General features: G+C 47.7%; 2 protein-coding genes across 5 annotated transcripts in view; one reads left to right on the top strand and one right to left on the bottom strand.

Moving 5' to 3' along the window:
* Positions 1-10,716, bottom strand: part of ACP1 (acid phosphatase 1) — a 38,795-nt gene extending 28,079 nt beyond the window's left edge. For both annotated transcript variants that reach the window (XM_089671972.1, XM_089671973.1), the window contains exon 1: positions 10,559-10,716. In XM_089671972.1, the coding sequence (XP_089528098.1) occupies positions 10,559-10,601 (43 nt within the window). In that variant the 5' untranslated portion in view covers positions 10,602-10,716. The remainder of the gene's footprint in view (positions 1-10,558) is intronic.
* A 13-nt stretch (positions 10,717-10,729) lies between these two features.
* Positions 10,730-12,256, top strand: part of SH3YL1 (SH3 and SYLF domain containing 1) — a 185,083-nt gene continuing 183,556 nt past the window's right edge. For 2 of the 3 annotated variants that reach the window (XM_089671971.1, XM_089671969.1), the window contains exon 1: positions 10,730-10,913. Coding sequence is in view for 2 of the 3 variants with exons in the window: in XM_089671969.1 (XP_089528095.1) it covers position 10,913 (1 nt within the window). In the remaining variant the exon portion in view is untranslated. The remainder of the gene's footprint in view (positions 10,914-12,256) is intronic. The other variant, XM_089671970.1, reaches the window with a different exon arrangement.

Raw genomic sequence — 12,256 nt, 5'->3', positions numbered from 1 at the left:
TATAGCGGGGAATTTCCAGTGAAGAGCAATTCGTGTGTAACTACGCATTCCGTGTGAATTAGCATCTGTCCTGAATAAGAACAAACAGAAAGCTATTAGCCATGGTTAGTGTAACTGACCTTCCCACAATCTTAGAAAAAAAAAAAAAAAAAAAAAAAAAAAAAAAAAAAAACACACACACAACTGAACCTTTAGAATCACTTTAACATGTTTCCTGCACTTTGGTGAATGGACAGGTCAACATATCTTGTGCCGTACACATCACTGATCACAACATGCTCTTAAAACACCAGCAAGAAGTTAGTTTGGCAGGTCCATGAATGACCATACGAGTTCTAGAGAGTTGCCTGAAGGGTTAGGCATAGAACCCCTCAGAACTGCACATAAAAAAAAAAAATAATGATAATAATAATAAACAGTTCCATGTTTGGATCTCACCCTTAAAAGGGATATAACACCCTCCAATTTTTAAGCACTTTTAGCAGATGATTTAATCACTTACTGAGTATATTGCTTCTTTATCTTAATCCTTTCCTAAGTTCCAGTTCAAAGGACAAGTGTAGGATTCTAAAAAAGAATTAAACAGACTTACCTTCCTGCTGATCTTGCAGTTGTCCCTCCCCGGCTCGAGCCAAGCAATCAGTCTTAACTGAGTGGAGATCAGTGACTGTCAGTCACCGCTCTCAGCTCCACTCCTCCAAATGCTCACTGGAGTGCCGGGCTTGGGAGGGGGAAGGAACAGCTGGCTGAGGCTCTCAGCTGTGTGCCAAGTTGCAGAGCCAGCTGCCAATCAGGCATCTGGGTGAATCCTGACATCTGGAGTGGCTCTGTGATGTTAGCTGGCAGCGGGCTTTAGCCCACAGTCGGCTGATCTTGGATCACAGGAGAGAACAAGTAATTATTTCTGTCTCAGGCTGGCATGGCTGTGCTGATCATATGTATTGTGTGATATGGGGGGTTGGGGTGGCTGTGTGATATGCGGGGGGAGGGCTGTACTTTGTGATATGGGGCTGTGTTGCATCATATGAGTGGGGCTGTGCTGTGTGATATGGGGGCTGTACTGCAGGGCTTGACAAATCCCAGATTGCCATGACAGCTAGAAATTGCTCCCTGACACCTGGGCTTTTGTCAGCTGTCCGCTTTACTGTTCCATGGATTTGAAATCTCTGATCTGTACCTCTCAGTGTATAGACAAGAGGCACTCTAGTCAGCACCGTTACATGGATAGCGCTGACCAATCAGAATCTGTCTAGCCTGTCCCGTCAGTGTTGGGAGAGGAGAGAAGAGAAAACCACAGAGATTTCAAAAATCCGAGCCAGTGAAGGTGTATCCAGGTGTCTGTCTTTTTCGTTCGCCCTTTCAAAAAAAACTGGCTTCTAACTTTAGCTGGCTCCTAGATTCAAAGCAAATTTGTCAAGCCCTGCCTTACATCACCAAGTGCAATGCAAGGCGTCGGATGCAGTGGGGTAAAGCATGTCGCCACCTTACTCTAGAGCAGTGGAGACGTGTTCTCTGGAGTGATGAATCACGTTTGTCTGGCAATCGAGTGGATGTATCTGGATTTGGTGGTTGCCAGAACAGTACTTGCCTGAATGCATTGTGCCATGTGTAAAGTTTGGTGGAGGGGGGATTATGATGTGGGGTTGTTTTTCAGGGGCTGGTCTTGGCCCCCTAGTTCCAGTGAAGGGAACTGTTAAGGTGTCAGCATACCAAGACATTTTGGACAATTTCAGGCTCCCAATTTGCAGGAACAGTTTGGGGATGGCCCCTTTCTGTTCCAACATGACTGCGCACCAGTGCACAAAGCAAGGTCCATAAGACATGGATGAGCGAGTTTGGGGTGGAGGAACTGGACTGGCCTACAGAGACCTAACCTCAACCCGACAGAACACCTTTGGGATGAATTAGACCGGAGCCTGCGTGCCAGGCCTTCTTGTCCGACATCAGTGCTTAATCTCACAAATGTGCTTCTGGAAGAATGGTCAAACCTTTCCACAGACACTCCTAAACCTTGTGTACAGCCTTCCTAGAAGAGTTGAAGCTGTTATAAATGCAAAGGGTGGGCCAACTCAATGAACCCTACAGACTAAGACAGGGATGCCATTAAAGTTCATGTGCGTGTAAAGGCAGGCGTCCCAATACTTTTGGCAATATAGTGTATACTGGTATTTTTATTTGTTTATATTCATGTCAGCTATCAGTGACTTATAGTGGAACTATGATACTGCAGTGGACAATCTGACACTGACCGTGGCTGGGAGGTACACGGACATCACTAATGACACTTATACAGTGATCAGTAATACTATACACTGCCACTTAACTAATGACACTGGCTGGGAAGAGGTTAACATCTTGGTAAATCAAGGGGCTAAGTGTGTGCCTAATGTGTGTATTATGTGCTGCTTTTTATTAAAAATATATTTGATTATTCTCCCTGCTTTGCAGGGAAAAGAAACAGATAGTTCTTTTCGGGAAACATCCCTGTCTGTCAATACAGGGATCTGGGCTGTGATTGGACACAGCTGATCAGCAGGTTTCAGTCATGAATCATTTACAAAAAATTGCAACACCCACCATTTTATTCTCTAGGGACTCTGCTTTGAAAATATGTAATGTTTGTGGGTTCTAAGTAATTCTCTAGCAAAAAATACTAATTATTATATGTAAACAAAAAGTGTCAGAACAGGCCTGGTCTTCAAGTGGTCAATTGTACAGTGCAGGCCACAGGCTGGATATGAATGGTCACTGGCAAAGCTTTTGGACGACACGCCCCCCCCCCTTTTTTTTTTTTAAGAGGGTTAAGAATGCAGCTACTTTGTTTAAAACAAAACGCAAAATATGTTTCATCAGCTTCCAATATTCAAGATACCAACAGCAACACAATATTTTGTAGTGGTGCACTGAAATGAAAAATTCTGGTGCCGAAACCAAAAATTCAGGATGCACTTGGCCGGAAACCGAAATCGGCAGTTTTTAAAAAATATATATATTTTTTGGAAAAAAAAACACACTTAAAACCCCACAAAACAATATATACCCCAATTTGTTTGTAAAATATGAAAGAGGAGGTTACGGCGAGTAGATAGATACCAAACATGTCATGCTTGAAAATTCTGCATGCTTGTGGAATGGCGTCAAACTATGGTACTTAAAAATCTCCATGTGTGATGCTTTAAAAATTTCAACAGGTTAGCAGTGTAAAGTTATGGAAGAGGTCTAGTGCTAGAATTGCTGCTCTTGCTCCGATGTTTGTGGCGATACCTCATTTGTGTGGTTTGAACACAGTTTACATATGTGGGTGTGGCCTACGTATGCGTTCACCACTATGTGCAAGCACAGGGACACTCAACTTTTTTTTTTTTACACTGTCCCTTTAAAAAAAAAAAATTGTAATCACTTAATCCTATCACAATGGGGTCAATAAACTGCTTTCTTCTCTATCTCACAAGAGATGGTTCCAGTTTGAAGAAGATTTGGCATCAGTATGGAACAAAGTGCCTAAGGTAGATGCCATTCTCCACCCCCCCCCCCCCCTCTAAATGCACAGACTTAGCTTTTGAAGACATGGCTAAACCAGCTTAACAGATGTATATCAGTGTGGGGTCCCCAAAGGAAGAGATTTTAGATTCCATCCCCACAATCACAAGAGCTGTAGGGTATTTAGTGGATGGGTCTGCAGAAGCCATATACATGACAGCTCGCTCAGCTGCCTTATTTAACTCGGCGAGAAGGGTCTTCTGGTTAATGACATGGCAGGGTGACATCACATCAAAAGTCAGGCTGTGTGGAATCCCCTTTTCAGGAGATCTCCTTTTTGGGCCAGACTTAGAGTCAATTTTGGATTGCACAGCAGACAGGAAAAAGCATTTTCCTGTGAAGAAAAAAGTTAAACTTTTTTTTCGTCCACAAAGAAGCTTGCGAGGGGATAAGCCACAAGGAAGAAAAAACATTGCAGAAAGGGAGAAAAAGGAGTCCTTTTCCATTCTCCTACACAGCCTGAAATATTCCAATGACCCACTGTCTCCAGTTGGAGGAAGACTACAGGAGTTCCTTCCACAATAAGAAGAGATAACGTTGAGGCTGTATATCCGAAATCTGATCCACAGGGGTTATGAAAGAGTTTGCAGAGATTCCGCCAAGAAGGTATTTTATTACAGATATTCAGAAAAATCCAGTAAAAGCTATTGCTATGAAGAACCTGATTCAGGATCTGATTTTACAAAGTGGTGCTTCTGGTCCTGTCAGGAGAGGAACAGATGGGGTTTTATTCTCAAATACTTTTAGTGGGAAAACCATCAGGAAAATTCCAGCTAATCCTCAACTTAAAACCTTTGAAAAAGCTATCTTTTTTGGTCAAAAACCTGCTGTTCCAAGATTTCTTCATGGCATCAATTGATCTAAGGGACGCTAATCTGCACATCCCATCCAGAGAACGCTCCCAAAGATTTTTGAGGCTCGCTTTGAGGTCAGGGTACGAGGTTCAACACCTGCAATTAAGGGCACTGCCTTTCGAGCTGTCATCTCCCCGCATTTTCACCAAGGTAATGGCGAAAGCCCGAGCTCCCTTGAGGCTCAGAGGTGTGATGGTAATCCCTTACCTAGATGAAGAGCAGTTGAAGAAGGACCTTCAGGTAGCCTGCAGCCATCTGGAAGTCTGGGCTGGATCATCAACACGCAAAAAAACCAACCGGACGCCATCCAAGAATGTTTTGTTTCTGTTCGGTAGAACAGAAAAATCTTTTGCCAGAAGAAAAGACCCAGAAAATACAGGCAGCTTTCATTTTGACCAAGTTTCAATCAGGTTTTCACTGTCAGCTCTTGACCTGTTAGCCTCCATTCCAGAGGTCCAGTGGGCAAGAGTACACTTCAGGCTCCTGCAGCTATTCATCTTGAGAGTTTGGAACGGAGACTTGGCCATGCTGGACAAGGCGGCGAGGATTCTTTCTAGTGTGAAGAGATCTTTCTGGTGGTGAAAGAGGTTCTCTCAAAAGGTCTAACCTGATCCATTCCAGTAGAAAGGATACTCACCACGGATACCAGCTCCTGGAGCTGGGGAGCACACCAGGGAGGTCAGCTCGCACAGAGGCAGTGGCCAAGGCCACAAAAGTCAAACGCCTCAAACTGGAGAGAATTAAAGGCAATTGCTTTGTCTCTCTTGGCTTTCTCTCAGGAGCTCCAGGGTAGGCTTGCTGAACCTGGTAGCCGACTACTTGAGCAGAAAACAGCTGAAGGAGGGAGAATGGTGCCTAAATCGGGATGTTTTCCTCAACTTAATTCAAGAATGGGATCAGCCACAAATAGATTTGTTTGCGAGTCAGAATACCAAAACCTGTCAGTTCTTTTCCCTGAACAGAGAAGATGGAGCAGTATGGATTGATGCCCTCGCTCAAAGGTGGAGATTCAAGATGTGCTATGCTTTCCGCCCCCATCCAAATAATTCCTCAAGCTCTGAAGAAGGTTCAAACAGAAAGAGCACAGATCATTTTCGCTGCTCCTTTCTGGCCAAAAAGGTCATGGTTTGCAACTCTCCTGCGGTTATCAGACCATATCGAACGCTTCTACTCAGGAAGCACCTGCTACTACAGGGTCATCCAAAAATGGAAAACCTGTGCCTCAAGGTGTGGTTTCTGAAAGGCAACAACTAGAAAAGAAGGGCTTCTCAAAACGCTTAGTAGACACTCTCCTTGCAAGTCGAAAGGGGGTCACGAGGGCTATTCATGGTAAAGTTTGGAAGATATACAACGCCTGGTGCCTAACCAATTCAAGATCTTTGGAAGACATTACCTCAGTTTCTTCAGCAAGTAGCAGACAAGAAGTTAGTGATTGGCACGATGAAAGTCCAGGTTGCAGCTTTAGGGGTCTTTCTGGAGCGCTCGATCTCAGATTTTTCAAAACTTTTTCTTGATCCAGGTCGGGTAAAGCAAAAGCTTTCCCTAAATGGGATCTTTCACTAGTCTTTAAAGCTCTAACCAAATCTTCCTTTGAGCCTTTGGATTCTGCGACCCTGAAGTATATCACGTTGAAGACAGTTCTATTAACTCCCCTGGTGGTATTCCCGAGTGTAGCTCGGGGTTAAGTTTCAGTACCAGAAGCGGTATTACACTGCAGTGCTGCTCTGGGATCCCTGGATAACTTACCTTGTCCCACGCTGTCCTCCCGCTGCGTCCCCGGCCATGTCTTCCGGCCGATGCCGGCATCCATCTTCTGGGTTCCGTTCCCTGCGAGCATCGGGACATACAGGGTACGGAACCGGTGGGAGATTCAAAAATGGCAACATTTTACATACACAATACACTAAAATCTGATAGTATTACATTACTGTATCAAACCATTTCACATACATTTTGTCCCGAGTCCTTTGTCCTGTGCCCTGCCTGCATTTTTACTGTTCTTTCTGCCTGGAAACTGATAAATGGCCAAGGCATCCAAAAAGCGTCCCTTTAGGTCAAATCGGTTTTAGAACAGCAATAGTAAATTAGTACCACTTGCAGAATTGAGTGATAAGGAGTCGTGGGAAAATTTGTCATCAGACACGGAAAACGATTCTGAGACTGAGCTCAGTGATGTGCGAACTTGGTGCTCTATTTCAAATTTCAATGTTTTTTGTTTGATTACATTATTGAATAAAATGTATTATATTATTATGGATTATATAATTTATGATTTCGTGTTTCAAATTTCATCATACCCGGGATGTTTACTAGACTCTTGTTCGGACAGATTTCAGTGAGTTATTTCTAAGAATTACAGGCCTACAATAAAAAAAACAAAAAACATATTTCCACTGAAAACAATGTACCGCTTTGAGCACAGAAATACTGACATAATCATACCGCTAGAGAGGTTAATTGTGGTCACCTCCGCACGCACAATTAGGGATCTACAGGCATTATCAGTCAGAGAGCCCTTTCTGAAGATCTACCCAGATAAGAATGTAATAAAAAACGATCCAGCCTTCCTCCAAAGGTAGTGTCGGTTTATCACCGTTCTCAAGATATTATTTTGCCAACCTTTTGTTCTAACCCCTCTGAGGACAAAGAAGAAATTTTTCGTTTGTTAGATGTCAGAAGAATTGTTTTACATTATTTAGAAGCAACTAAAGATTTCAGGAGTTCTGAATCCTTGTTCATTTTGTTTGCAGGGACTAAAAAAAAAAACAGGACAAAAAGCCACTAAAGCATCAATTGCCAGATGGCTGAGAATGGCAATCAAATCAGCTTATGAACTTTCTGATCTTGTTCCACCAATGGGCATTCATGCTCAGTCCACAAGAGCTCTAGCAGCCACATGGGCTGAGAAGGCCGGCGACACCCCTGGAACAAATTTGTAAGGCAGCGACGTGGTCATGCATGTCCATCTTTGTATGCCATTACAGGCTGGATTTGTCAGCGGGAGAGCAGGCCTTCGGTAGGAAGGTCTTGCAAGCTGTGGTCCCACCCTAAGGGGATAAGTTCTCGTTTATCTTCACATGTGCTGTCCAGAAAGACGTTTTGAGAAAATTCAAGTTAAAGCGGAGCTCCACCCAAAAGGCAAAGTTCCGCTTTAAGGACTGCTCCTCCGCTCCCCATTAAGGATTGGCACCTTTGGGGAGCGGGAGGAGGGAGCGAGTACCCGCTCCCACTTCCGGTCCGATCGCCGCGGCGATTGTAAACAGAAGGCACCCTCCCTCTCTCCCTGTAGTCTCTTGGGACATGTGACAGGTCCCAGAAGACTACAGGACCATGCACGAAGCGCAGCGCTACTCGCGCATGTGTAGTGGGTACCGGCTGTGAAGCCGCAAGCTATCACAGCCGGGTGCCCACACTGAAGATGCCGGCCTCCTGGAATACAGGATGGCTGGTGAAACGAGCTGCAGGGTAAAAACCACAGGACCAAGGGACAGGTAGGTGGCTGTTTTTTAAAAGTCAGCAGCTACAGTTTTTGTAACTGCTGACTTTTTTTTATATAGGTCGAGTGGAACTTTGCTTTAAACTTAGTAGTCTTTCAGGACAACAATAATTGCCTGCTCTGATATTGTTTATGCTGTTGTGCTATGTTTTTCAGATGGGCCAGAGCTACTCTTCAACAACTGAGGACTGTGGGAAAAGCCTCCAATTTGAAGTCTATGTGGATGTGTGTTTCCTGCGATAGGAGGAGCTGCATTCTCTCATGTGCGGTCCTGAAAGACTACTAGAAAACAAGTTACCGGTAAGTCTACCTTGAATTTTTTTTGTTTAAGGGCCAGTTCACACCACATGCAGTCCAGTGCTTTTTTTCTGCATTAAAAATGCACTGCTAGTAGGTTATATATAAAATGCATAAAAAAAGCACCGGAACGCACATGTCCTTATTTTGGGCCAGTTCACGCCATAGAAACCCAGTCTGTATGCACGTTTTTGTCATGTTCCAATTCGTTTTTCATGCGTTCCAGGCTAATTTTTGTCCCCTCTCTTTCTTCAACTTAAATAAGAACATGTGCATTTTGGTGCAGAAAAAATGCAGCATGTTCTGTATTTTTTCTGGAATTGGAATGCACTGGAACTGACTGCAGTGGAATGAACTATGCCATTGGAAACCATGTCACCTTTTTGACAGAGAAAAAAAAAAGCACTGGAATGCATGTAGTGTGACTTGGCCCTTAAAGAGGAGTTCCAGTGAAAATAAATAAAAGTCAGAAGCTACAAAAACTGTAGCTGCTGACTTTAAAAAATGGACACTCCCCTATCCCTCGATCTTACGGTGTCCCCCCGCAGGCAGTTTCACCTCCCGCCCTGTGTTCCTAGCACCTTCAATGTGGGTACCCGGCTGTGACAGCTTGCGGCTCCACAGCCGAGGGCCCACTGCGAATGTGCGAGTCACACTGCACTTTGTGAATATAGTCTTCTGGGACCTGTCATGTGTCCCAGAAGACTACAGAGATGAAGGGGGGATAAGCAACTTCAGCTTCCGAACGCATAGACCAGGGGTCCTCAAACTATGGCCCGTGGGCCACATGCAACCTGCCGAGGACATTTATCCGGCCCGCCGGGCAGGGGCGTATCTGCCGCGAGGCAAGGGACTAGGGTTTGGCAGGTCGGGAGAGCTCGGCAGGGCTCGAGCGTGATCAGCAATTCTAGAACAGGGGAAGGTGGGCTCAGCTTATGAACCCACACCACTCACCTGGCCTCTCTGCAGCCAGCCGGCCATCTATTCTGATCAGTGTATGCAACCGTCACGGCCAGAGGGTGGAGCCTAGAGCTGACCATGAAGAGGGGGAGCAAGACTCCATCGCTATATGTCGGGTACCATGGCCACGGACACTAGATAAGTGCAATAGATGATAGATCTCCCTCTCTCTTTCCCCCCTCCTCATCATCTCTCTTTATATTGTACACAGATCTGACCCAACAAGGTGTCCTGCATTTACTGTATATTTCTCTCCATAAGACACACTTGGGGGGAAATGTCTGTGCGTCTTATGGAGCGGCCGGCCCAGTATTCCCGTCGCCACTATGTCCGCACTCTCCGCTCATCCCCCGTGCTGCGTCCGCAGTCCCCGGTCATCCCCCGTGCTGCGTCCGCAGTCCCCGGTCATCCCCCGTGCTGCGTCCGCAGTCCCCGGTCATCCCCCGTGCTGCGTCCGCAGTCCCCGGTCATCCCCCGTGCTGCGTCCGCAGTCCCCGGTCATCCCCCGTGCTGCGTCCGCAGTCCCCGGTCATCCCCCGTGCTGCGTCCGCAGTCCCCGGTCATCCCCCGTGCTGCGTCCGCAGTCCCCGGTCATCCCCCGTGCTGCGTCCGCAGTCCCCGGTCATCCCCCGTGCTGCGTCCGCAGTCCCCGGTCATCTCCCGTGCTGCGTCCGCAGTCCCCGGTCATCTCCCGTGCTGCGTCCGCAGTCCCCGGTCATCTCCCGTGCTGCGTCCGCAGTCCCCGGTCATCTCCCGTGCTGCGTCCGCAGTCCCCGGTCATCTCCCGTGCTGCGTCCGCAGTCCCCGGTCATCCCCCGTGCTGCGTCCGCAGTCCCCGGTCATCCCCCGTGCTGCGTCCGCAGTCCCCGGTCATCCCCCGTGCTGCGTCCGCAGTCCCCGGTCATCTCCCGTGCTGCGTCCGCAGTCCCCGGTCATCTCCCGTGCTGCGTCCGCAGTCCCCGGTCATCTCCCGTGCTGCGTCCGCAGTCCCCGGTCATCCCCCGTGCTGCGTCCGCAGTCCCCGGTCATCTCCCGTGCTGCGTCCGCAGTCCCCGGTCATCCCCCGTGCTGTGTCCGCAGTCCCCGGTCATCCCCCGTGCTGTGTCCGCAGTCCCCGGTCATCTCCCGTGCTGTGTCCGCAGTCCCCGGTCATCTCCCGTGCTGTGTCCGCAGTCTCCGGTCATCAAGGCAGGCGCTAATCGGGGGGGGGGATCTAATCTAACCCTTTCCCTCTATGTGGAGAATGAAGTATAAATGTCTCTCCTTCCTCTATCATATAACTTACAGGGCTACTGTCTGATGTCCAGAGAGCTCAGCACCGAGTACACCGCCTTTAGAAGGAGACATGATGTACCTCACATTTCTCCCAGCACGCCTTGCGCCTCCCCTCCTATTCCTCACCGGCACTCACCTAGACACACGAACAGTACCGACTTGCTCCCAGCCATCGCCATTACTTCTCTCCCCCACCGACCTTCCGCCCGCCTCGGTGCCGCTTCCGCCCTCGCTACGACTCCGGCACTTCGCGGAAGTGCGTCATTTTACGGCACTTCGGCTACCAGGCGCATCGCCTGTCGGAAACAAAAACACGTGACCGAGGTGGAGGAGGAGGCGGCCCATGCCTGTGGGTGGGGTATGTCTATGATGGGCGGTGGCGGGGTGACAGGTGCAGTGCCCTCCTCTAGCTCACCTGGGTGCAGCTGCAGTGTATGAGGAAGCAGCAGTGGGTGTATGTACACTGTCAGGAGGGGACGGCACAGCTACAAGTGAGTACCACACGGCTCATGTGAGGGAGGGATGGGGGTTACACCATACATGAGAATACATAGTTGTGTGTGGCCACCATAATGCTGCAGTGAGGTGCCTACCAATACAACGTGTGTGTAGCCAGCACAGTCCCACAGTGGGTCACCATGGAATGGTGTATAGCAAGGGTGTCAAACTGGCGGCCCTCCAGTTTGACACCTCTGATGTATAGCCTGGAATGGAGTGTCACTTTGTGACTCTTCAATAAAGTTAAGTAAAAGTAAACAGTGCATTAGGTTGTAGCACTGCCCTCACACAAAGTAGGCTTCATCTTGAGAACCGGTGTGAATGAGCCCCCAGTATATACAGAGCAGAAGCTGGTGTCCATGGCGATGTCCTGGTGTTATTCTATGGCAGTGACATCTACTGCACTGTACTGTGAATATTGATGGAACACCGGAGAAAAGGTGGACGCAGCCTTTAAATTGTTCTCTTTTACAGAACAAAATGAAGAAGTGAACAAACACCATCCCCCCTCCATCCCCCATCCCTGCTGTACTTATCTCTGGGGATGGTAAACTGTCAGCCCCCCCTACCAACTGGTCCAGGGAATTGAAATCCCCCCTATTCTCTCTCTCTGTTCTTGTTCTCTCTTTTTTTTGGTCTGTTAAACCCCTGATGTCTCAGCTACCTTCCACTGAAGCTAACGGAGCACAGATTACGCTTTGTTAGCTTCTTACCCAGCTACAGCAGCCAGGGAAAGTGACAGCAGAAACTGAACATGTTCTAATCTTTGTTGCTTCTGGGTTTTTACTAGCTATGGAGAATTCGCAAACGGACATTCACTGGTCTCCCTCCTCTCTAGCTAGTGGCACTTATCATGTGGGTCTTGGACCCAGAGGTTGGATAGCAGATACTGGGATCCATGACAGCACTGTGGATGAGGTGGGGGGGTCACACATTTCTGGGGTCAATGGAAGTGATCTGACAGCTGTACAGCTGCTGAATGACTTCCACCTGAAGGTGGACAGTTGGCTCATGACACAGGGCTGGTTCATACCATTGCAGCACAGCTGCTAGTGTGCAGTGCGACCTGGCTGAGCTCAGCCCATTGATGGAGCACTGAGCCTGGCAGATCACACCATTTCCTTTTTTTTTTTTTGTAAACAAACTGTATTGAGATGTCACAAAGGAATCTCATAAAGACCAATTGCCCACCTTGGGGTGTGAGGCAGTGGATTGCCTCTCATCACACTGCGCTGATCAGTACTGCATGCAGTACCTTTTCTCAGCACACTGTGCCTGCACACCACCAGGCACATAGGAAAGAAGGCATTTTGCCTTGTGCATGCAGTGGGACTGT

The sequence above is a fragment of the Staurois parvus genome, unplaced genomic scaffold (genome assembly GCF_062004578.1).
Source record: "Staurois parvus isolate SC_StPar_1 unplaced genomic scaffold, SC_StPar_1.0 ptg000116l, whole genome shotgun sequence".
Taxonomy (NCBI): Eukaryota; Metazoa; Chordata; class Amphibia; order Anura; family Ranidae; genus Staurois; species Staurois parvus.
Note: the sequence above shows the minus strand (reverse complement) of the source record. Positions and strands in the feature narration are given on the sequence as shown.